Source organism: Amblyraja radiata, chromosome 7 (assembly GCF_010909765.2).
Source record: "Amblyraja radiata isolate CabotCenter1 chromosome 7, sAmbRad1.1.pri, whole genome shotgun sequence".
In the NCBI taxonomy this organism is placed as follows: Eukaryota; Metazoa; Chordata; class Chondrichthyes; order Rajiformes; family Rajidae; genus Amblyraja; species Amblyraja radiata.
In genome coordinates, this window is record NC_045962.1 from 20,399,399 (window position 1) to 20,426,689 (window position 27,291).

A 27,291-nucleotide genomic window follows, 5' to 3' on the forward strand; every position below is an offset into this window, starting at 1 on the left:
GCAAGTCTGTTAATTTGCTAAATCTTATTTTGTGCTATAAAATGACGTAAAGCTGTGAACAGCAGACATACCTGGGTGGCCTTGGTCTGCTCTTGATTATACAAAGTACAGCATAACTTTATAAAAAGCAGCTAAACAAGTAGCTGAGGGTGAAGGTGGCACAATTGGATTGAACTGTCTAAACCTAGTACCCAAACACATATTACAAGGTAAAATCACCTTGAAGGCCATCTGATGAGATTTCCCTTCTAGTTAATCCATGCTGGAGATTTGACCAAGTGCCTTTCTCCTTCACCCTTTCATTAGGCACTTCAACTCATAACTCGGACAAAATACAATTAGACTCCGAAAGCAAACTAGCAGATGAGGAGTTAACAAGTTGCATGTATTTTACACAGCTGTTGTTAGGGAGCCCAGCAAATGGAAGATTATGGAGGGGATGAGTTGAAAATATCCGCAAATAACAGGTAGTTATTGTTGTTATTTCCATGACAATTAAATAACAAACGGTTAAACACTGCCCTTTCCTTAAAATGATCAGACTCCTGCTTTTACGACAGTTAATCCAGGGTGATTTGGAGAACTCCGCAAAACCACTAAAGTGAGGATTGATTTAGCTAAAGAACCCTAAATAACACAATGACAGGTAATTACATTTTGCTGCATTTTACTGGCATTTCTCGGCACGCGTGTAAAATATTTCATTGCAGCCATTTATTGATTAAGTCATCTTAAGTCATTGCAAGTAATCAATGCACATATCAGCTTCCCCTCACTTCATTAACCCAAAAACTACTGAGAGAAATTACAAATAAACAGCAGCAAGATTTAAATTTCACCCAGCACACATTTTACTTTATCGATTAGATTAGCTCGTAAACTTTAAGCTTGTCAGTTTAACTTTCTGCAAAACGCTTAAAATAAAACAAATACCAGTGTCTTGTTTCCATTCTTGCAGAGAGGGCCACGGAAAACTCCCTTGATGTTTCTGAAATGGCCATTGCTAAGGTGTGTAGAGCTGATGACAATATAGTAACACGCCATATGCTGCTGTAGCTCCCATGCACACAGTGCACACACAGTTCAAGTGGACTGCAAACGAGAAGCCTGCTGATGATCTGTGCTGGGAACACACGGTGCTGCTCACTCAATGAACGCTGCTCCTCTTTTCTCTCTTGTTTCACACTGGTCCCGCAGCATAAGCAAATGAGGCATTAGCTAGTCAGCTTTTCCGTCTACTGCTGATTCGCCCTGCTTAGAGCAGTGTGCCCAATCTCTTTGCATCTCTGCTGCGCGAATGAGTGTCCTGAATCTCAGTCTCTCACAGGCAGAATATTCACACACCACAAAGAGCCGCTGGTCTATCGCACCGGGCCAATGGAAGAAAGCCACTAGCCTAATACTGAAAGCTGTCTGTGAAGTACATATGTCACATGCTGCTTTTACACATTGCCGTCTCAACCTCACACAGTCATACACATGGCAAACGTCCACCAACCAGCAGACAGCTACAACAGCATTCATAAGAATCAGTGCAAGACGAGGGCAGGTGAAAGAGTTTCATAGAGGATCCAAGAGCTATATGTGTAGCAAGGAACTGCAGATGCTGGTTTAAACCAAAGATAGACAAAAAAAAGCTGGAGTAACTCAGCGGGACAGGCAGCATCTCTGGAGAGAAGGAATGGGTGATGTTTCGGGTCGAGACCCTTCTCCAGAACTATAGTTTCACTGCTGACACCAAACAGCCCACGTGGCAGCCCATCATTTCACCCTAAGAAAATCACTATGAACAATCATTTAGTCACATCGCAGTCACATTAACACATTCAGGTCTGACAGAGCAAAATAACTGAGGGAACTGTGACATGTGCCAGGACCTCACAGGAGAGATGGCAAATTAGGACGGTTATTTCTAAACATTGTCTGGAGGCAACATGTAATTGAATTGCCTCATTTACTATTACACACGCCACTAGAGAGATCCCATTGGAAGCATCGTTTTATCTGACTAACACCACTTTGCAATGTGCTATAACTGTTTGTGCAATGCCTCCTGTGAAATATAGTTTGTTCACCAGCTCTCAATCTTGGGTATTTGTGTTTTAGTTTCCTATTTTCTCCCCTGAATTAATTTGTATCCAAAACACAAGAAAATCTCTGCTTTCTTTGTAGACGTCTCTTTTTTTTTTCTCTCTCTCCTGATTACACATGACTTCTTCATGCAATTTGGCTGATGTGTTTCAAATATCCCTGAAGTAAATCTATGAATTCCCAGATGGCCAGCCATATGGGGCCTTGAATTGAATTCATTTTAGCTGCCGCTTCTTAATGGCAATTTACTATTTTTCCAGTAAGCAGTCATCAGAAATGTAAGAATTTCAATGAATTTGATCTAATCTATCGGTTGGGTTTCGTACAACATAATTATTTTGCAAAGTATTCAAAATGGGCCAGAAAATTTTGTTGGTACCTCTATTAATTTAATTTTTGCTGATATGTATTATACTGAATCTATAACAATCCCTTTCACATGAATCATTTATACAAAATCGTTGGGGGGTAAAAATGTATCCATGCTGTTTTTAATGAACCAATTAACGTGTTTAGTGATTTTTGTTCACGACTTCAATGAAGTTATTGTCTACTTCATTTAAAACATTTTAGAAGTTTTATTAAACCAAGTAAGAAATTTATATCCCTTGGCGAAGAAAAAGTATTAGAATTCATACGACTAAGCCTGCAAGTTTTGCCTGTTTTGCATATAGTGGAGGGATATTTATGATAATAGCTTCTCTTAAATGTCAAATCTATTCGAATTGATTGTTATAACATTTTGTAACATTTAATAGCAAAATATACTATTGATGCAGATTTATGCAAAAGTAACTGAGAGAAAGTTGCCTGAGGTATTGGCTCAGCTGGCAGAGGTGCTGCCTCCCAGCACCAGAGAGCTGGGTTCGATCCTGACCTCAGGCGCGGCATCGTGTGGAGTCTCCATGTTCTCCCTGTGATTGCGTGGGTTTCCTCCCACATCCCAAAGATGTGCAGATTTGTAGATTAATTTTTGGCTGTGAGGAGTGGATACGAAGGTGAAATAACTTTGAACCAGTGTGACAAAAAATACACATAAAATGCTGAAGTAACTCAACGGGTCAGGCAGCATCGCTGGAGAACATGGACAGGTGACATTTGGATCCCGACCTGAAACGTCACCTATCCTTGTTCACCAGAGATGTCGCCTAACCCGTGGAATTACTGCAGCACTTAGTGTCTTTTTTTGTAAATCAGCATCTGCAGTTCCTTATTTCTACATGGAACTAATGTGAATAGTAAGATTAAACGAGAACTTACCAGTTTGAAGTTTGATCTGTATTTTATGAGGAGTTACGATGAGGGATTACGTGAAGAAGCCCGCTAGGACGCATGCGTGTCATTCTTCAATGCAGCGGTGTGAGATCACAGATAACTGTAATGACTAAACATAGTAAGATTAGAGAAGAGGTACCAGTTAAGTATATATGATCTGGGTGGGAGCGGAGGGCACGTAATCCCTCATCGTAACTCCTCATAAAATACAGATCAAACTTCAAACTGGTAAGTTCTCGTTTAATCTTACTATTTTACTTCGGAGTCACGTGAGTGACTACGTGAAGACTTCAAAGCTCTGTGATCTCATGCCGTAGAAACGTCCAAGCACACGTCTGCCTTGACTGTGGGAGGAATAGTGTTAACATAATTGCACATGATTCGTTATTGAAATCATAAAATGTATTAACACAAATATAACCCTATTTATGGGTTTTAATTAATTTACAGAATTTTAAAATTCTTTCTGCAAATGTTCCAGTCTCTCTCACTGGTTTGTTATAAAATAACTGGAAAGTTCTTTCCCCTGACCATCCTGCTGCTTCGAGGACTTGGTCCATGGGCACATCCAGTCGTACTGCCGCTGATGTAGCTGCGGCCCTGGTGGAATGAGATTTGAACACATTAGTATCCACCCCAGCCCGCGTCAGTACCTTTTTCAGCCATCTCGAGATCGTTTGGACCGTCACTTTTTTGTGAGGTTTCTTATGGCTGATCAGCAGTCCCTTCTCATTGCCTCTCAGGTTTTTAGTTTTCACCATGTATAGTGATAGATGTTTAACTATACAGAGGCGGTCATCTGCAGGGTATGACCTACATTGGATATTGAGGCCTGCTGACCCCTGTCTGTTCTGTTTTACTAGTTCGTAAATATGGAACGTAATATCGTCATGTGAGGAGGTCACGTTGTCCAGTCTGTGCAGTGACTGAACCCTCTGTGCCGTGACCAGTGCCATTACCATGACTGTGCTTTCAGGACAATGCTTACATCCCATATATGGGAGTACCTGTTTTTTTGGGGGTTTGTGTTAAATATTCCCCTCATGAGCTTGGTTACCAGAGGGTGAGTCCCTACCGTGTAACGCTCTGTCCCTTGCCATAGGTATGTCGACAGGGCACTTCTGGCGCTGTTGATGGCACTGTAGCTGAGCCCCTCATCATAGTGGAGGCCTGCCAGATATTCCAGAACAGATGGGATGTTGATATTTCTGTTGGTGGTTTTGTTCTTATGGTAGTACGTTTCCCACTTTCTGATGTAGACCAGCTATTGCTTCTTGGTTGACTCTCTTTGGGCCGCCGAGATGATGTTTGCTGTTCGGTCCGTGAGTCCCAGTTGTAGAAGCGGTGTTTTTAAACTCTACAAATTAGCAGGTTCCAGCTTTATGGCTTGGATGGCTATCCCGTCACGGGATGTAGTAGTAGATCTGGTCTGTGTGGGATTGTAATACATGGTTCGAATACCATGTTTTGCCCAACTGGGAACCATGGTTGAGTAGGCCAATCGGGTACTCCCAAATACCAGACGCAGAGTCTTGTTGTATTTTCCTTCATACCCGACTGATGAGGCAGGAGGGAGGGAATGCGTAAATAAACCATTTCCCCCAATGCAACGAAAATGCATCTGTTGCCGTTGACCCAGGGTCTGGTTCCCATAAAACATAGTTAGATATCTTCTAAATGCGACAAGATCGATATCCGGTTTCCCGTATTTTGCTGTGATTTCAGCAAACACTGTTTTGTTTAACATCCATTCGGTGTTTTCATTAAATTTGCGTGACCTGGTGTCTGCCACTAAACTTAGTCTCCGCGGTAGGTAAGTGGCTGATATCCAAATATTTCTCTGGATGCACCATGAACTGCACCCAACATTTCCAAGTAATTTATACCCAGTGTCAGTAAGAAGGATGCCTCCTGCACTGTCCATCTATCTCCACAGCTGGTGATGGTATTGGTGGCTCCCCATCCCAGTGCACTGGCATCCGTTTGTAGTACCATCAAAGGGTTACTGACAATGATAGGTTTGAAACAAAGCCAGATGTTATCAATCCACCATTTTAGCTCCGTTTTGGCTTGAATTGGTAGTCTCATAGGTCTGTTAAAGTGACCTGCATTGATTTTTAGAGCTTGAATTTTAGCTCTCTGTAAATTTTGGTAATGTAATCCAAATTGTGTGGCTGGGAAAGCAGCCACCATTTTACCAATTACTTTGGCTACCAATCTGATGGATGGATTTGTGATGTCAATGAGGTTGCTACAACCTCTATTATTTCTCTGGCCTTTCCCTTGGGTAGTGTCACCGTTGTGAACTTAATCAATGGTGAATCCCAAGTAGTCCATAGTAGTGGACGGTGTTAGTTTAGATTTAATTGGATGGATGATAATCCCAGTTTTTCCCAAACAACTGTTTTTGTGGCTGTTACAGTTAATATGGCTAATTCCAAAGTTATGCCCACATGAGTATGTCATCCAAATATGCCATAACCATATGTTTGCGTTTGCGTAGAAACGCTAGGCCTGGTTTTTAAATTTTTGTGTACAGATTGGGCTGATGTTAGACCATTTGGCAGCGCTTTATATTGCTAGAGTTGTCCCATCCAGTTAAATTTTAAGTAACGTCTGTGGTCACCTCGTATGGTACTGAATAGTATGCATCTTTTAAATCGATGCTAGCCATGAAGTACCCTTTGGAAATTAGTTGTTTAGCAGTAACAAAGGTTTCCATTTTGAAGTGAATATATTGTACAAATGTATTCAAATTTGTCAGATCTATGATGATGCGACAACCACCATCTTTTTTGGTTTTAGTACATATATTGGACACAAATTCTAATGGTTCGTGTTGTGTTGTCTGAATTACACCTTTTATGTAAAGTCGCTCCAGTTCAACTTGTGCTTCTGTTTTTTACCTATCAGAGAGCACAAATTCTCGGTTTGGTTTGTGTTGAACTGGAGGGCTGTTTTGGTGTACAAACTCCATGGCATACCCTGGATACTGCTTAAGACGTAAGTATCGGATGTTAGCATGCTCCATGCATTTAAACCTTAATACAGTCTTCCCCCAACCTCCATGCTTCCCATATTATTTGGGGAACCAGACCCCCTACCTCCATTGTTACCAGTGGCAGGACTACTTCTTCCTGAAGTTCTTCCGTTGCTGTGCTGGTGGTTGGCTCTTCGGGTTGGTTGCTGGTGTTATTGGGGTTACCCGCATCTTCCAGGAGGGTCGGCCTGGGCCATGGCCTAAAAGACTCATGTTTAGAGTGCCGAGCCCTCAAAATTTCACCAGTTCTGCCAGTGGGTACGTAGGGTTGTCGTAGGTTATGGTGGGTTTTTAGCAGGGTAGGTTGATCCTTTAATTAACCCCAAAGTTCTGGCTTCTTCGTCCAGCTCCTTTACCTGCTTTGACAAGTTGCCTCCTGAACAGGAGAATGGGCGGTTTGGTGGCTCCAGGCTTACACAGCCCCGCGAATTTTGGATTTAGCGTTGGCTGTATGGCACTTTTTCTAATGCTATTTAATTCGTGCTGAGTGTTGCATAGCAGTGCCTGCGCGTCCTGTTGGCCTTGGGACATGGCCGTGGTGCCACCGTACGGGCAAAAGCGGTTATTCCTGAAGTTTAGTAACTTCAGGACTTTTTGAAACTTCACATCCATCTTCTGCCCGTGGCCCGATGTGCTTCCAGATGCAGCTGTTTACAATTGGCACATTCAGGGAAATGCAGTTTCCTGGTGTTAAATGTCTCTGTTGTATCCAGCACAGCCTGTTCCTGTAGCTGGTTTAGTGACATGTAGTCAATGCTTGTTGCAAGCTTAGGCTCCAGGTTTGCCCCTGTTTGGTCTGGCTGCATGAAGCTTACACCATATCCAGCAAATTTTCTTCACCCTGCACCCCATGCATGCACTGGTGTTTTCTTCTGCGGTGCCCTCTTCCAAGTCAGCCCAGAACTGACTCGAGGTGCTCCCCTCTGATAAGGTGGAGACATCGTGCAGCCCTTGAAAAGGTGCTGCTGCGGGTTTGATATAGTGCCCACAGTGGCCTGACTCCAAATCCCGGAGCCGGTCACGCTGGAGCAGATGCTCCAAACACCGTTCCATACGGGTCCAGCGCTCTCGGTCGCTGGCCTCCCGTGGTGTATCAGAGTCGGACTCCTCCGAGTCCACGACTCTGTTTGTTTTGTGTTTTGCCTTGCCGCCCGGCTGCGTTGATTTGGCCGGCGCGGTGGCTACACAGGGCACAGCTGATCCCACTGTGGGTGATCTAAGTGCCGACGGCTGCTTTGCTGGCTGTCCGCTGCTTCACGGTCCTCCCTGACCAGCTACGTCGCAGCCCTCGTTTGCTTTTTGCCTTTCTCCTGTAGTGGGCAAAAAGACGGCAGAGTAAGAAATCTTACCTGCAATAGCGGCTTTTCAAATTGCCGCCGCGGGGGAACGTCCTTCCACCGCGTCTGACGTTTCGCAATGCGTGTAGCGCAATGACACGCATGCGTCCTAGCGGGCTTCTTCACGTAGTCACTCACGTGACTCCGAAGTAAAATTGGTGATCAATGGTCAAAGTGGACTTCATAGGCCAAAGGACCTGTTTCTATGCTGTATTTCTAAACTGAACCAAAATGCTTCATGGCCTATGTGGTAGTAAATTACCCCCACAGAGTTCTGTGGTTATATTATACTGCTTACTAGTACAAAGCCTTTATGTGGATATTTCATTTCGATTTTGTAATCTTGCTGTTCCTGTTCCTGTTTCAGCTCCAGACGGCACAGATTTTCTTGCTTTTGTAAGACTATTTCACGTATATTCTTCAAATTCCTCGAGACGCATCTACTAATTTACAAATTACCTGGGACCACATATTGCCTGAATTCTTCCTTTTCAATATTATCTCTACCTTGTTTAGTCAGGGTTCCTGGTAAAGAACAAGTCTGGGTTAATTCAAAATGATCTGAACTACACAGAACCTTCTGGGATTTATCTGTAGTATTGTTCAGAGGCAGTGATTCTCAAGAGGGTATTAAATTACCAGCTTGACTCATGCACTCATTTTTTTTCCTTCTTCAATAAAAAATGACAGAAGATTTATGTCACCCTTTTATGCCAGCCTGATGCAAATTTCTGCTTCACAGCACAGGACAACTTTAAGGCCAAGAGGTGGCCCCTTTCATTCCAAGCTTAACTCCACACTATTCATTCCAGCTCAATTAGTGCGTGTTGGATTGAGGTAAGGTGAAAATGGAATTTCTTTCAACTTTTCGGAGGCAAATGTGTCTCTCTCACTTTTCCGGTGCTTTTTCTTTTTTTTTAAAAACCCTATTTTACAGACATTTTGTTTTTCTCCCAAACTCCATTTCATTTCCAACACTCACTGAAGGTTTTCTGCTTGTGCATGCCAGCCGGTGATCTTTTCCTGGTCTCCTTTCATATACTGAATCAGGAATCGCAGAATGGTCAGCATAGGATGGAAACAGCCCTGCTATGATGTTGTGTGGAAGATATAATATTTCACTGTGTTCTACATGTACCAGTATGTGTCCTACATTCAGGCATCTTGCAGCAGTCCACAGCGACTGGAGCTCCTGTAAAGCAGCAGGAGATAACAATATTAACAGCCGTAAGCTACTAATTGTAGATACATTTAAATGCAATTAGTCAGACTCTGTCGTTTGAAGAAGGTGCTTACAAGTCATTCTGTTAATTAACTATGCTGCGGGTAATTTTAATGAGTTCAAAGAAATGTTAAACAGAAGCGGGGTGAAAATGGGGAACTAATCTGATGCTGTCAGTCTCCTGTGGGGCAGGAATGGGTGGGGCAGGATGGGGTTGGGATCCAGGTGGCGTGGAGGTGCATTCCTGGTGGTCCATCCCGGTCCAGTGGAAAATGAGATGAGACGGGAAGTTTAGCTTACTTGAGCCTGAGGTGTGGTGAGAGATATAGCAGTGTGAACACGCTCACCCCCAGATCAAGGGACAGTTTCTTCCCATCTGTTATCGGGCAACATAACCACCCTATCACCAACTAGAGAACAATCCTGACCTGCCATCTACCTCATTGGAGACCTTCAGTCTATCTTTACCGGGACTTTACTGGACTTTGTCTTGCACTCAACGTTATTCCCTTAGTAAGTTCATAATTGCCACTGGGCCACCATTCCGATTTTGTGCCTCTTCCCTTTGCCATCAATTCCCCAGTCTTTCAGAAATAGATCTTCCTCCTTTTCAAATACTGTCTCTTATCCAGCCTTCACAGTCCTCTGGGTTAGGGAATTCCAGTCAATCACCACTTTCTGCATGAGCATCACTTCAATGTCTGCCATTTCATCAGTTTATTTTCTTAATTGGTACATAGAATCATAGAAACATAGAAAATAGGTGCAGAAGTAGGCCATTCGGCCCTTCAATGTGATCATGGCTGAACATCTAAAATCAGTAGATAGACACAAAAAGCTAGAGTAAGTCAGCAGGACAGGCAGCATCTGTGGAGAGAAGGAATGGGTGACGTTTCGGGTCAAGACCCTTCTTCAGACCCATCTAAAGACTCTTCTCTGGAGAGGAATGGGTGACGTTTCAGGTCGAGACACTACTTCAGACTCTTCTGAAGAAAGGTCTCGACCCACAACATCACCCATTCCTTCTCTCCAGAGTCTCTATCTTCGGTTTAAACCAGCATCTGCAGTTCCTTCTTACACATCTAAAATCCTGCTTTTTCCCCATATCTAACTCTCTCTTGAAAACACCCAGTGGATTGGTCTCCACTGCCTTCTGTGGCAGGAATTCCACAGATTCACAACTCTCTGGGTGAAAATGTTTTTCCTCATCTCAGTCCTAAATGGTCTACCCCTTATTCTTAAGCTGGGTCACCTGGTTCTGGACTCCCCCAACATCGGGAAACATTTTCCTGCATCTAGCCTGACCAATCCTTTAAGATTATATGTTTCTATAAGACCTTCCTTGTCCTGCCAGTTCTTTGAAGGTCCACATCCAACCTTACCCTCCAAAAAAGTTACAATATTTGTACTCCCAGCTGCGATGGCAGGAATTTAATTAAATTTGAACTGGCTTAGTGCCTTCATGTTTCCAAAAAATGCAAAAGTCAATGGAGTGTTGTACCACCAACTCAGTTGCACTTGGCTTCTTCTTCTTCTTCTTGCGTATGGCGTACACAGCCTAAAGTTGTAGGACAACTTGTTCTATTTGATCTTACTTGATTGTGTACGCCAGGTTGATTGGATTCGTCGAAACAGGGCGGACCACGTGAAGGTTGCAATCTCCCACCCCAGTTGCACTTGGCGAAATGGGTTAACAGTTACGTTTAGGTTTAGGATGAGTTTATTATTGTCACATGTACTGAGGTACAGTGAAAAGGATTTTTGTTGCGTGCGATCCATTCAGCGAAAAGACTCTCTAAATTTTTAATCAAGCCATCTACAGTGTACAGATAGTATAGCCTCTCTTTAGTGTACAGATACTGTACAGGATAGAACTTCTTTAGTCAGAGGGTGGTGAATCTGTGGAATTCATTACCACTGATGGCTGGGGAGGCCATGTCAATGGATATTTTTAAGTCAGTTGACCGATTCTTGATTAGTACGGGTGTCAGGGGTTATGGGGAGAGGGCAGGAGATTGGGTTGAGCGGGAAAGATAAATAAACCGTGATTGAATGGTGGAGTAGACTTGATGGGCCGAATGGCCAAATTCTGCTCCTACAACTTAAGAACTTATGAACATATGAAGGCCTCCAGCGCAGCTTTGGACAACTCAGAGCCTGCGGTCTCACTGTGTGTATCACCATTCAGTCCTTTTGCACTTCAGAATGGACTTTACAATTGCTAGCACTTGCTTCAGCCAAATAGCACTTCCCTTTAAAAGGCGCAGTCTGGCCTTTTGTAGGTTAAGCTAATTTAACATGATACCAGCCATTTGCAGTACTGAGCCATGCTGAGATGTAGGGCCAAATACTAACATGCTGACTTATGGCTGCATGCTGCAGACATGTCAATTAGTAGGTTTGCTGCTCGCACCACAAAACCTGGTATTTTTGGTGGGTTGTCAAATTATCCCCACTGCTTCCTGGGGCAAGAATAAACAGCAAAAGTACAGGGTGTCAGGGGTTAATGGGGAGAAGGCAGGAGAATGGGGTTAGGAGAGACAGATGGATTAGCAATGATTGAATGGCAGAGTAGACTTGATGGGCTGAATGGCCCAATTCTGCTCCTATCACATGATCTTATGTCATGGTTAGTTTGGAAGACAAAGTTGAGAAAAAGACAAAAGAATTAAAACAAACGAGCGGATATACAAAATAAAACCTAGAAATTGGACTGTAATGATCTTGTTTGAGATTATCATGCAATCCAAGATTAGTTTCCCCAAAATCAGTAGAATTTACAATAACTTCTGGATGAATTTCTGGGCGGCACGGTGGTGCAGAAGTAGAGTTGCTGACCGGGTTTGATCCTGACTGCGGATGTTAACTATACGGAGTTTTATGTTATTCCCGTAACCACATGGATTTTTTCTGGGTGTTCTGGTTAGCTCCCACGCTCCAAAGACGTACAGGTTTGTATGTTAATTGGCTTGGCAAAATTGTAAATTGTCCCTGGTGTGTGTAGAATAGTGTTAATGTGCGGGGATCGCTGGTCGGTGCAGTCTCGGTGGATTGAATGGCCTGTTTCCGCGCTGTATCTCTATACTAAACTAAACTAAACTAAACTAAATCATGTGGACCCTTGACACATTGCATGTCAATCCAGCTGATGATGTCTCTGACATCAGGAGCCTTGATCTGGAGCTTCCAAACTGATTGCAGGTTGGTCAAAGCTCTTGTAACACCGAAGAGTAAGTAGTTCTATAACTCTACATGTGATCCTGACTCAGACAGTCTGTGTTTCCTTTCTTCAGCCTTTACCAGCTGAACTAGTCCAACCATTGATGGTGACAGTACCAGCAGCAGCCCAACACAAGAGGCAAGTCATTCGATGAAGGCAAGGGATCCTTGGGCCAGAAGGCAAAGAGATGCCCATTTGTGGAAACCCTCTTCAGAGACACCACATCCTGTCTGGACCTATCCGAAAAACCATTCAAAGCCACAGGTCTTCAATACCATTATCAAAAACGTAGGGGAGATTTTGCAGAATGGCCGTTGCCTGGACAGCCCTTCCCTTGGGCATCGTGGTAATGGTGACTCCCACCATCTCCCACCATTCCAAGCTTCTCTGTGTGTAAGAAGGAGCTGCAGATGCCGGTTTACTCCGAAGATAGACACAAAATGCTGGAATAACTCAGCCGGTCAGGCAGCATCTCTGGAGAAAAGGAATAGGTGACGTTACAGTTCGAGACCCTTCATCAGACTGAGAGTCAGGGAGGGGGAAACTAGAGGTATGGGAAGGTACAGAACAAAGCAGAGACTTCATCGATGACTCAGGAGAAAATGGAGCCCAGAATGGTTCATTGTTGGCTGGGGGCGAGGTGATAACGAAGGGATACGAACGGTGAAATTAGCAAAAGAACTAAAGGGGGAGGGATTGAGAGAGAGGGAAAGCAAGGGTTACTTGAAGTTACAATAGACAATAAACAATAGGTGCAGGAGTAGCCTTCGAGCCAGCACCGCCATTCACTGTGATCATGACTGATCATCCACAATCAGTACCCCATTCCTGCCTTCTCCGCATATCCCTTGACTCCGCGATCTTTAAGAGCTCTACCTAACTCTCTCTTGAAAGCATCCAGAGAATTTGTCTCCACTGCCACAGAGAATTCCACAGATTCACAACTCTCTGGGTGAAAATGTTTTTCCTCATCTATGTTCTAAATGGCATACCCCTTATTCTTAAACTGTGGCCCCTGGTTCTGGACTCCCCAACATCAGGAGCATGATTCTTGCCTCTTGCGTCTCCCATCCCTTAATAATCTTATATGTTTCAATAAGATATCCTCTCATGCTTAGAGAAATCAATATTCATACTACTCAGTTGTAAACTGCCCTAGCAAAATATGATGTGCAGTTCCTCCGCTCTGCCTATCCTCTCATATAACCTGCACTACATTCCATTTTTTCTCCCCTGGGCTACTTGGTCACTGGGATTTGCCAACATATCTGTCATGAATGCAGGCAGCCATTGGCTGCTCTCATGGACAATAAAGACTCAGGTCTAATCCTCGACGGAAAGAGTTTCCCTTCTCCATCCAGCTGGTCATTGATCATGCGCAGTTCACCTCAAAGGTGAATGCCACAATCTTTTTCCACAACTATTCAAAAACTGATAGCATTATGGCCACCGGTCCCAATGCTTTTCCCCAACAACACTTTGGTCGCTTGCCCTGTCTTGTTCCTTAATAGGAGATCAAGTATCGCACCCTGCCTAATAAGGCCATCTATGGCAAAACCTATACCTGGAGCCATACCTATAACAATATACCTATGGGGAGATTCCACCTCTGACCGAGAAGACCAAGTTGAGAAGGGTGAGGCTCGCTGGTCACCGCCACCGCCACCCAGAAATGCCAGCAAACAAGGTTGTGGTTTGGAGCGCAGAAGGTTAAAGGGGGACTTGATAGAGGTCTTTAAAATGATGAGAGGGGTAGACAGAGTTGACGTGGATAAGCTTTTCCCACTGAGAGTAGGGAAGATTCAAACAAGAGGACATGACTTGAGAATTAAGGGACAGAAGTTTAGGGGTAACATGAGGGGGAACTTCTTTACTCAGAGAGTGGTAGCTGTGTGGAATGAGCTTCCAGTGGAAGTGGTGGAGGCAGGTTCGATTTTAACATTTAAAAATAAATTGGATAGTTATATGGACGGGAAAGGAATGGAGGGTTATGGTCTGAGTGCAGGTAGATGGGACTAGGGGAGAATACGTGTTCGGCACGGACTAGAAGGGCCGAGATGGCCTGTTTCCGTGCTGTAATTGATATATGGTTATATGGTTATACACCCGAATGCTCAGAAAAGTTCAAAATGTCAGTTGGAGGGACCACATCACCAACGCCCAGCTCTATGGGGAGATTCCACCTCTGACCGAGAAGACCAAGTTGAGAAGGGTGAGGCTCACTGGTCACCGCCACCGCTACCCAGAAATGCCAGCAAACAAGGTTGTGCAGTGGCAACCCACCCATGGAATACGTGACCCGGGACGGACAATCAAGACGATGCTGAAGACGTTGATAGAAGACATTGAGTTTGATGGCCTGCACTCTGCCTGAAATGCAATGAAATTGAGTTTAGTGGCCCGCACTCTGCCTGAAATGCTATGAAATTGAGTTTGGTGGCCCGCACGTACTCTGCCAGAAATGCTATGAAATTGAGTTTGGCGGCCAGCACTCTGCCTGAAATGCTATTACAAGGAATAGCTGTGTGAACTGCCAGCCTACCAGCCCTGAGTGACTGATCTGCCAGCCCACCAGCCCTGAGTGACTGAGCTGCCAGCCCACCAGCCCTGACTGAACTGCCAGCCCACCAGGCCTGAGTGACTGAGCTGCCAGACCAAGAATCCATTCCGCCCACAATGTCCATACTAGCCCTCTGGAAACCAGTCCCTTCGGCCCACAACACCCATACTAGCGCTCCAGAAAGTCCCCCACCCCCACTGGCCACGTATAATGGAATTGGTCTCCCAACACGGTCTCCCCCCAACCTCCACCCCCCTGCCCACACATGCCCCCACTCCCCTCCTCTCCTCCCAGCTCACACCCGCCTCCCCTCCTCCCCTCCTCCCCTCCCACACATGAAGAGGAAGGAGGAGGAGTGCTGGGGGATTAGGGGAAATGAGTCGCACCTGCGCAGTTATGGGCTATGGGTGAGTGGTGGAATATTGCTTTGGGGGAATGGGTTGCATTGGGGGAACAGGTGAGTGGTGGAATATTGCTTTGGGGAATGGACTGCATTGGGGAACCGGGGCTCCCGTGCGACTGGGTCCCAACGGGTCCCACTTAGTCTAATATGAATTAAAACCAGACTTCAACACTTTTTGTTTTGCTCAAGATTTTAAAATGTGCAGTTCCCAGTGTCTCCAGGGCCCTCTGTAAATCGTTCAAGAAAACTGTTCTAAACGCACTTAAGAAATTACAATCCATCCAAGCCCTTTATACTATGGGATTCCCAGTTAATATGAGGGAAGTAAAAAATCATCTGTTATGGCCTTTATCTTCTCAACATGAAATTCTCAGACATGCATTAGTCCAGGAGTGCCATGCAGTGACCACCCACCAGATGTGGACACTTTAATGCATGGTGCTATAATGTACAGCCCAGCCAACTGCAGGCGGCAGCTGGCACTAAAGGAAGGGCAGCCATGCAGATTCTGACCATGAGGGTCATGGGGACACAGGCCAAACCTCAGTAGCATCAGAAGGAGTAGAAGGTTCCAACCTGAAACGTCACCCGTCCTTTTCCTCCAGAGATGCTGCCTGACCCGCTGAGTTACTCCAGTACCTTGTGTCTATCTTCAGTATAAACCAGCATCTGCCATTGCTGTCTACATTTCAGGGAATGTCCCAGCTTAACAGCAACATCCTGAGCTCCCAGCCTAGTGAACGGCTGGAGGCATGGGCCACAAAGGGGTATGTTGAAAAGGAGAGAGAGAGAGAGAGAGAGAGAGAGAGAGAGAGAGAGAGAGAGAGAGAGATGCCTTTCTTGCGGAGTCTCCTAATTACTAATCCCCAAATAATCTTCTCCACATTCCAAAAGTTAACACCAACCTAGGATATCAATAATTAGCTGGTAAACCCAGATGGTGCATAATATTGCCTCACATCCTGCTGTGCTGATTTATCTGCACTAATTGTAATATGTCAATGAATAAATGCTTGATCCTATTCGTTAAATGCCTTTTTACGACATCTCGGCACATCATAATGAGCAATACCCTTCATTAAAGGGTTATTGGATAACGTCGAACCAAAGGACCCTTTTGTTGGGGAATCTCCGTGGAGTATCAGTGAACGGTGGTTGAGGGCTTGAAAACTTTGAGCTCATTGTAGATATTCAGCATTGCAGCCAGTGCAGCTGAGCAACTCGGTGAAAGACGATCTTTGGTGTATTGCCCGAACTTTGTTGACCTCCCAGCAGAGCGAGATGTCCATCGGGGAATGTTGCCGTCTGGCCCGCTCCAGACTGCAACATTCGATGATGGACGCACTGAAGCTTGGTGCAGCCAACGCCAATGCTCTGTGGGGGAGGACCACAGTCTAGGGTCCCTCCATTGCTGGACATTGGGGAGCAGGGTGTGGCGGAGATGCCCCTCAAAATAAGGGAAGGGAGTTAACACCAGGGGGCCACATGAGCGGCAAGGATGTGCGGTAAAATCAGGTAATTTGTGTAAACTCTTTGTAATGATGAATTGAATGTTTGTATAGCCTCCGAAAATGTAGGAAGAATTTTCTGCACAGTTCCTGTATTGTACATATTTATTTACTTGAATATAGTTTATTTTGATATATATATAAAAAAAAATAAAACACATCACAATATACTGACCAAGTTGACATGCAGTGGCTGAAAAGATGCATTCAGACACTGACATGTCAAGCCAATGTATGCCATACTCATTCTAGAGTTCAGAGTTTTAGACTTTAGAGATACAGTGCTGAAACAGGCCCTTCAACCCACCGAGTATGTGCCGACCAGTGATCACCCCCTATACTAACACTACTCTACACACTCGGGACAATTCTTTTTAGAACTTGCCAAAGTCAACTAACCTATAAACCTGTATGTTTTTGGTGTTGGAAGAAACCAGAGCAGAAGGAGAAAACCCACGTGGTCACAGGGAGAATGGCAAACTTAGTACAGACAGCACCCATAGTAATCGGCCTGTCCCACTTAGGCAATTTTTTCGGCGACTGCCGGCGACTGTCATAGTTGTAGCAGGTCGCCGAAAAACCAGCGACTGGACCCCCCCTACGACAATGTCTACAACAACCTACCACCACGTCGACGTCAAGCTACAGCAAGCTACCGACAACCGGCGACCCATTAGGACGTCCTTCTACAACAACACCTACGACACCCTACATCTTCCCGCGACAAGCTGCGACAAGGTACGACAATTCAGTCGCCGGTACCTGTCGCCGGTTGACGTAGGTTGACGTAGGTAGTCACCAATGGAATTCACTGAAGTCAGCATCGGCGACAACCTACATCATCCTGGCGACAAACTACGTCACCCTGGCGACAACCTACGACAGCACCTACATCGGGAGAAGTTAAGCTACGCTCATTGGCGTCAAGCCAACTGCCGCCGAAAAGTTTTGAACATTTCAAAATCCAGCGGCAACCAGAAAAACGCTACGATTCTTTGGGCGACTGAGGAGACTACTCACGACCATACAGGGACCCCCCGGCGACCATGTGGCGACAGCCTAGTCACCTGCAGTCGCCTAAAATATCACCTAAGTGGGACAGGGGCATTAGGATCAAACCTGGGTCTCTAGTGCAGTAAGGCAGCAAGTCTACTGCTGTGCCGCATTCAATGAGCTCTGATTACCCTGTGTACCAATTGACCACAAGACGAGAAAGAAGTGGTGAAGCCTCAGATGCAGAAAGATCGGCTTTCATTCAGTTGACAATATTGAATTTAATTTAGCTTAGTTTAAATAAGTTTATTATTGTCACATATACCTAGGGTACAGTGAAAAGCATTTGTTTGTGTGTGATCCAGTCAAAGAAAAGGCTGTGCATGAATTCAATCAAGCCGTCCACAGATAGGCAAGGATTAAAGGGATATGGGGCAAACACAGTCAGGTGGGACTAGTCTAGAAGGGACATCCTGGTCGGCAAGTTGGGCCGAAGGGCCTGTTTCTATGCTGTATAGAGTCATGGTGCCTCATTCAAGAGTATGTGATGGAGTTTCAACCTTGGCATCTTAGACCGTGACAGGTCCCATCAGAGTGTGCAGGTCCCATCACAGTGTGCAGGTCCTATCGCAATGTGCCGTACTATTGCAACGTGCCGTACTTTCGCAATGTTTAAGAAGCAACAAGTACTATCGTGACGTATAGGTACTATTGCAATGTTTAACAAGCCTTTAAATAGATGCATGGATAGGATAGATATAGGCGGGTATGGACCAAACTCAGGCAGGTGGGACTGAGTAGATGGGACATGTTGGTCGGTGCGGGCAAGTTGGGTGAAAAGCCTGTTTCCACGCTGTTTGACTCGATGGCAGGTTTTTTTTTGGTTTCTTTAATGAACAAATTAAACCAAAGTTATTAAACACTGAGAATTTAAATGTTGTATTGCATGCAAAAATTTCAATGACTATTCAAGTACCATTAATAGAAAATTGCAACCCATGCAAGGCAATGGCAGTGCTATACATTCATAGAACCACACGCTCTTTGTAAACCTACTGCTGTTGCTTGCAATATGTGCCATCTTCTCCTGCAAGAAAAAGTGAAATGTGTTAGTGAATGTGTTGCAATATATTTGGAAGATGCACCTGCAGAATTTAAATACTGTAGAACAGAGAACAAGCTTTTTGGCCGACCAGGATGCCAATCTGAACTAATCCCATCTGCTTGCCTATGATCCTTATCCCTCCATTCCCTACCTAGTTCATGCATGTCCAAATGTCTAAATGCCTCAAAATTGTGAGGTTCTCTGCTTCTCCCACCTCCCCTGTGTTCCAGGCACCTACAATTCTCTGTGTAACAACGATGCCTGGTAAATCACCTTAACATTTTCACCATTCCCGCTAAATCGATGCGCTCTAGTATTTGAAATTGCCACTCTGAGGAAAATAACTCTGTCTATGCTATCTATGTTTTCAATAATGTTACAAATTTGTATAGGTGAACACACACACACACACACACACACACACACACACACACACACACACACACACACACACACACACACACACACACACACACACACACACACACACACACACACACTCTTGAAAACTCCAGAGAAAACCATTGCAATTTGTCTAATCTCTCCTTATAACTAATACACTCCAATCCAGGCAACATCCTGGTGAACCTCTTCTGCATCCTCTCCAAAGCCTTCACATCCTTTTTGAAGTAAGACTTGAAATCTACACAATTCTCCAAATATGGTCTAACCAAGATTTACACAATTGCACATGACTTTCCAGCTATCATACTTAGTGCGATGACTGATGAGGGCAAGCATGTTATACACCATGTTTATCACACAATCCCCTTGTGTTGCCACTCTCAGGGAGCTATCTTGCACCCCAAGATTCCTTTCTAGGTCAATGCTCCTTAAGGTTCTGACATTTATTGTATACTTTCCTCTTGCATTTGACCTTTCAAAGTGTATCACCTCACACTAAATTCCACCTACTATTTCTCCACCCAAATTTCCAACAGATTCGGGGTGGCACAGTGGTGCAGGAGTAGAGTTGCTGCCTTACAGTGCCAGAGACCTGGGTTCGATCCTAACTCCGGGTGTTGTCTATATGGAGTTTGTACGTTCTCCCCGTGACTGTGTGGGTTTTCTCCGGATGCTCCACTTTCCTCCCACATTCCAAAGTTGTGCAGGTTTGAGGGTTAATCGGCTTTTGTAAATTGTCCCTGGTTCGGAGAATAGAACTAGTGTACGAGGTGATCGCTGGTCAGTGTGGACTATGAGCGCCGAAGGGCCCGTATCCGTGCTGTATCTCTAAACTAAACTAATCTCTACCCTCCTTCCTTGCTCTGCACAATTCCTCCCATTTTTGTGTCAGCAGCAAACCTACGAATCACTTTTCTATCCAAATTATTTCTATCTATTACAAAGAGACGTCCCACCACTGATCCTTGCAGAACACCAAGTCACAGAACTTCAACCAGTACTTGCTGTCTTCCATGCCCAATATTTGATCCTATTTTGAACAGCCAGCAACACAGGAAACTTTGTATTGTATTGTATTGTATTCAAATTTATTGTCATTGTCTCAATTAGAGACAACGAAATGAATTTTTCTTACAGGCAGTATCATAAAAATAAATAAATAATAAATAATAAAACATATTAAAAATAAAATTGAATTAAAAAAAAGAAAAGCACAAACACAGAAAGTCCACGACACAACATAACACAGTGGCACCAAGGTGAGGAAGGCACCATAGTCCAGCCAGCCTCCCCTCCGATCTTCCCAGATGTTCATCCGTGGTCTGGGCCTTCCGAGCACCCGCAGTCGCCGCACCGGGCGGCCCGATGTTCAGGCCCTCACGCCGGGCTGGTGGAACGCCGATGCCGATCCCCGACGGTGAACATCCTCCTCCTCAGCGGCCCGGACCTCCTGATCAGCCGCCTCCCGCAGCCGGAGTCCGCAGCTCCCGAGTCCGCAGGCCGAGCCGGGCGGAGTCGCAGGACCCCGCATTGTTGATCAGCGCCGCCCGTGTTGGGAGCTCCGCAGACCGCAGCTCCATGATGTCGGTGCAGCAGGTCCAGCACTCCGGGCTCCAGACGGCGATCCCCGGTAAGGCATCGCCAGCCCCGCGATGTTACAGCGCTGTCCCGCCGCTGCTGGAGCTCTGGTCGATCCCGGCAGGAAAGGTCGCGCCAATCCAGTAGGTAGGCCGCTGGGGGGGTGAGGACGCGACTCGAATAATAGTCGCGTCCTCTCCAGGAAGCGACCGAAGAACGGTATCCCCCTTACCGTGCCCTCTTCCCCCACATAAAGACATTTAAAAAAACATAAAAAACATAAAAAACACACTTTAACATAACTGAAGGTGGAGGCTGCTGGCACCAGCTCCACTGGAAGTTGAATATCTGAGGTGAAGTAAACATACTCAGGCTATTTCCTGCTCTTAGAGATTGTTCTTCATTAAGTTTAAGATATGATAGGGTTACAATAATTATCTGTATATGAAGCTAATTGCACATTAGGCGGAAGGGAATGAAAAGTGTCTTCACAGCTCTTGATCCTGGGCTATTAAATATTCCTCCTGGATTGTATCTATTGAGCTCGAAATTAAACAGGATGTGTATCAAGAGTAAGGCTAGCAATTAAGATAATATAACAAACATCATGAGGACATTAAGCACAAATTCTACGTGGCAGTTACATCAGTTTAAAAGGGAGCTAGATTTTTATTATCCACTTTTCAAGACTATTGCACTTCACCCCCACCAAAGATGAAATGGGGTGGCAGGGTGGCACAGCAGTAAAGTTGCTGCCTTACAGCGACAGAGACCCGGGTTCAATCCTGACTATCAGTGCTGTCTCTACGGAGTTTGTTCGTTCACCCTTTGGCCGCGTGGGTTTTCTCCGGGTGCTCCGATTTTCTCCCACACTCCAAAGACGTGCAGTTTTGTAAGTTAATAGGCTTCTGTAAATTGTAAATCACCCCTAGTGTGTACGATAGTACTAGTGTACGGGGTGATCGCTGGTCGGCGCGGGCTTGATTGGCCAAAAGGCCAGCTACCACGCTGTATCTCTAAAGTCTAAAGTATCGACAGTTGCACCCATGTAAAATAAATGCAACATGTTCCAGATTTGGGCTGTACATGCTGCGTTGCATGGAGACTCGTGAGAAAACATTTGACTCATGTTTGGTATAATTTCCATTATTTCAATGTCCCTGACATTGTCACTTATACTGTATCCACCAACAAGAGGATGAAGACCTTTTTTAATGTTCCATGGAGTTATGGCTGCCCTAGGAGGAGCTTTGCCGCAAGGATTTGGCCGGGCCATCAACGCTGAAGCTGGTCCCATCAGTTGTAGAAGCCTGTACATAATCCACATCCCACATTGCTCCATCCTGTATATCCATGTACCTATCGAAAAGCCTCCTAAATGCCACTATCATATTCATAAGTTCTAGGAGGTGAATTATTCCTTTCGGCCTATCAAGTCTACTCCGCTATTCAATCATGGCTGATCTATCTTTCCCTCTCAACCCCATTCTCCTGCCTTCACCCCATAAACCCTGACACCCATACTAATCAAGAATCTATCTATTCAACGAAAATATCCATTGACTTGGCCTCCACAGCCTTCTGTGGCAATGAATTCCACAGATTCACCACCCTCTGACTAAATAAATTCCTCCCCATCTCCTTTCTTATGGTACGTCCTTTTATTCTGAGGCTATGACCTCTGGTCCTAGACTCTCCCACTAGTGGAAACATCCTCTCCACATCCACTCTATCTAGGCCTTTCACTATTTGGCACATTGGTCTGAGTGGTCGTGCTTTTTATGTTGCCACCACAAGCAAATAGCTGGCGCTGTGCTTACTCAAACCCTGCACCCAAATCCTCCCTCACCATGTGCTTCTCGTACACCAGTCCACACCCCCAGAACAGTGGTCAGTGGGGCAAGCAACCCCATTTTCAGCTTTGGAGGTGGACCAGTTGCCATTGGAGATATTTGCATGAAACTATTTAACGTTCTTCTTACATATGCTCTATTTTTTAACCAGTGCTCTTTTATCTTTGTTCCATCCTATTGCATGTCGTTTTAATGGGGACAGGTCTCATATCTTTGCACTTTCACCATCGTGTTGACATATTTGTGGCATAAAGAACATTTCTGCATTAATACAATCTCATTTGTGTCAAGAGCATTGTTGGTCTTTTTATCCTTCAGGTTACATTGTGCTTGGAGGGTTTTGCATTCATAAGATACTGCCGAGGAGAGAAAGTACAGCAACTGACATTAGAATTTCCGCATGTTTGCCACTAGGAACGACAAAACAAATAACTCCAAACCTGGCAAGTAAATAGGAGAGTGAAAATAAAATCAATGTGTAAAAGCATTTCTGCAGTTTATTAAAGCACTTTACGGCAAAATTGAACAGTACTATTTAGGTAAACTTGACATTATTAATTAAGCAATATCCTGAAACTAGTGTATCCGCAAAACCTTATTCGAATAATTGCCTGGTGTAAGAATATTTTGTCGATGATAAAGCAGAGGAATTGGAGCCGCAGTGTAATTCTAAATGAAAAAAGGAAAGCAAAGCTCTTAAACCAGGAGCCAGAGCCCAGCATCACAATTCACAGTCATGGATGAGCAAGTAGTCTGATGGCTTTGGACTGAATGTGTCAGTGGTTGCAGGGGACATGGATACATGATTGATTGTGATGTAAGTGCAAGAATATGTTGGACAAGGGCTTGCCTTGTCAACAATCATAGCCAACCTTGAGACAAACACAGTGGTCGTGATTTAAATAGGAAAACCTTGGCCTACAAAGATAAAGGAGAGGCGTCGTCATGCCTGTCAGAGCTGGCAAAGGCCATAAGGAAGCAGAGAAATACAGCAGGTGGATCGTGGAAGTGATAGTTGATAGGATTCCTGAGAGATGTTAGTTTGCACGGCGTTACATTTCTCTTGAGCATGTCGTTGATGAGTAGGCACTGCACTTGTCAGTTATTGCTTTAGGCCATGTTGCCATTTTCAAAAGAAAAACAGACATTGCATAAAATATCCCAAATAAGCAACAGAATGACTGAGAGACCTACAAGTTAATATTTTATGTAGCAGCAATCATCAGTCAATTATCAGGTCCTGACTACCTGAAGTAGCAAGGAACAAAAGTATCAGTCATAGACTTTGGAATTATTAACGCACAAATTCACCTGTAATTACATTTCTGCCACCGTGTGTCAGGCAGGGTGCACTCTCGCAGAATTAAAACCTTTCTATGTCTGCAGACCTGCACATTCTTAGCAGGTGCCTGGATGGGAATAGTTGTTCAACTGATGGATTATGATGGATCGGCAGCATTGAACAGTGTCTCTGTGGTTGTTTTTGCTGCTCCTAGGATGTTTGGATGCTTTCAAAATGAGCCTTTCTGCTGCACAGAGCACAAATGACTTGAAGAATGATTGCTGCAATTGCGAACTTACTGAAGCCCACAGTTGCTCCAGCATGGGGTCCAGACAGTGGATGTTGCACAGAAAAATAACTCAGAAGATCGAATGCACTATTTGCTTGTCATGCAAAAAAGCTGAGGAAGTTTGGCATGTCCCCAACAACTCTCACCAACTTCTACAGATGAGCCGTAGAATGCATCTTATCGGGGGGCATCGCAGCATGGTTTGGAAACAGCCCCATCCAAGCAGGGCTGTCTTAACAGCATTATAGGCCCCCGGGCAAAGCGGTGCTCTGGAGTCCCTACCCATACATTTCGCTTTCGTTCCTGTTTTTTCACATCGCTATAATCTGAATCTGGCTTTCAATTCGTATTCACTAAATTTGTCTAATTTCCTGAAGATAGGTTTTCAGAGACTCAAGAAGATTCATGGCAACAAGTATGTTCACATCCTCTGACTGCAGGACCTTACTTGTTTCGTTCACGCTTTCAAGAATGTCATTCCAAAGAATTGTGCGAAAGATCGTTTCCAGTTTCTCCATTTCCCCGCTCAACCCTTCTGCCTCTCGCCTTGTGTTCACTTCCTGCTCAGTGTCAGCTGATACAGAATCCAGTGCATGTTTAATTTTCTCCAAACCCCCATACAGAGCAGGAACAGCATCAAAATGTGATGACCATCTCGTGTCAGACAGACGCTTGACCACAAAATGTTTTCCTAAAGATGATGCCAGAGCATTCCATCGATGTGTAGAAGCAGAGAAAAAAGGAATACAGACACTGAACAAAGTCAAAGAATTTTACAATCTGTAGGCAACACTATGTTGGTTTTACTACCACCAAGTTCAGGCTGTGTCCAGCACAGGGCACATAGATGGCGAACTCATTCAGTTCATGAATCCGTGCTTGCAATCCAGTATAGCATCCAAACATATTTGAGGCATTGTCATATGACTGACCACGGCAGTTTGATAGTGGAGTTTTGTTCTCATTAAGGAAATCCACAACAATGTCTGCTAGATTCTTTGCTCCATGAGAAAAGATGGGGATGAACTTAATGAAACGTTTCACAGGCTCACATCCTCGAATGTACCGGGCAGTAAATGTCAGTTGATCAATATGTGTGAGATGCCTGGAGTGGAATCCATACTTATTGAATAATACTTTGACTCTTTTATTTCTTCAAGAGTAGCACAAAGAACATGTTGTCCCATTAATTCAATAAATTCCTCACAAATACGATGGATTCCCTTTTCCAGGATTTCCAGTTATGTAGCGCGTGAGATACGTACACATACATGCACGTTTGGTTGCCGAGGTGACTGTGATATTAAATCAGAGGTGAATGCCAATGTCCACTTGTTATCATAAATATTCACATTAATATTGTTCATTATCTTTAGTAAAACACATGCTAAATATGTATTTTCCAATAACAAATATTTATGGTTTAGTACAGTATAGTATTTATTTATTGACAGCAAGTCACAACATACATAGATTAGCATGGGGCCCCTATGCTCATGTGGCCCCGGGCAACTGCCCAGCGTGCCCATGTGTTAAGATGGCCCTGCGCCCAAGACCGCAAGAAATCGCAGAGAATTGTGGACGCAGCCCAGACCACCACACAAATCAACTTCCCTGCTATTGACTCCATTTACACATCACGCTGCCTCAGCAAAGCCAGCAGCATAATCAAGGATGGGTCGCACCCCGGCCACCCTCTTCTCCCCTCTCCCATCAGGTAAGAGGTATAGAAGTGTGAAAACACACACCTCCAGATTCAGAGACAGATTCTTCCCAGCTATTATCAGGCAACCGAACCATCCTACCAACAACTAAAGAAAAATACTGAGCTACCATCTACCTCATTGCAGACTCTCAGATTATATTTGATCGGACGCTACTGGACTTTATCTTGCATTAAACATTATTTACGTTTTTTCCATTATCATGTATTTGTATACTGTGGACAGCTCGATTGTAATCTCATATTGACTGGTAGGCATGCAACCAAAGTTTTTCACTATACTTCGGTACATGTGACAATAAACTCAACTCAAACTCAATTCATCTCTGAAAACATCAGCATACAAGTCATAGGTATTGATATCCATTGATAAATCTTCATCCCAGAGTCCTTCTTAATTCCATCACTAATCAGGAAGAGGTACCTTGAAAGCACAGATGAACAGAACTATACCAAGCAGACATATTCATCTCTTATTTCCCACTGTGAACTGAAATGTTGGATGAGGATAAGGCAGATGCTTCATAGCAAAGCATTAATAAATTACAGAAAGTGCTGAGGTAGCGTTTCTCCAGCCCTGGCCTAACATCGAATCATGAAAACCTGATATACAGCAATAGGATGTTCTGTGAATGGAACTGCATCGTTTGGCTCAGAATTTATTTCTGGCTCAGGCCACTACAACGGCTTATGCATGAGATTTATTTTTGCTTTAAAGTGAAAATGCCCAACGTGCATGATAGGCAGCTGCAGCACAATAGATTGGGACGGATCATGGGTAAAAGGCTTTTCACATCACAGGGTTGCTGAGTTTGTGTCAATGTCCCTGCAGACTGATTACTGTGACTCAGTGGTGCAGCAGTTAGTGTTTAGTTTAGTTTAAATTAGTATTTTCATATTGTCACAGAATTAAAGGATATTCCTTTAAGGAAGGAGATGAGGAGGAATTTATTTTGTCAGAGGGGGATGAATCTGTGGAATTCATTACCACAGAAGGCTGTGGAGGCCGTCAATGGATATTTTTATGGCAGAAATAGATAGATTCTTGATTAGTATGAGTGTCAGGGATTATGGGGAGAAGGCAGTAGAATGGGGTTCAGAGGGAAAGATAGGTCAGCCATGATTGAATTGCAGATTAGACTTGATGGGCCGAATGGCCTAATTCCACTCCGATCACTAATGAACATGTGTACTGAGTTTCAGTGAAAAAGTTTTTTAATAATATTTCTGAGAGGTTTAGTAATATTAGGTTTTAGTAATTCTCCTCCGATCACTAATGAACACGTGTACTGAGTTTCAGTGAAAAGGTTTTTCAGTAATATTTCTGAGAGGTTGTTGCAGCTCGATGAGAAATCTCGGCTACATGGAGGAAATGAATCTTGCGAGTAATACTAGAGATATCATTAG

The 27,291-nt window shown here is 44.3% G+C and overlaps 1 protein-coding gene and 1 long non-coding RNA gene across 2 annotated transcripts in view; both read right to left on the reverse strand.

Annotated features, from left to right (window-relative positions):
• Nucleotides 1-1,395, reverse strand: part of znf804a (zinc finger protein 804A) — a 256,030-nt gene extending 254,635 nt beyond the window's left edge. The window contains exon 1 of the mRNA XM_033023805.1: nucleotides 934-1,395. Coding sequence (XP_032879696.1) covers nucleotides 934-1,044 — 111 coding nt within the window. The 5' untranslated portion in view covers nucleotides 1,045-1,395. The remainder of the gene's footprint in view (nucleotides 1-933) is intronic.
• LOC116975094 overlaps nucleotides 1-27,291 on the reverse strand; it is a 562,120-nt gene that overhangs the window by 339,967 nt on the left and 194,862 nt on the right. The window lies entirely within an intron of this gene.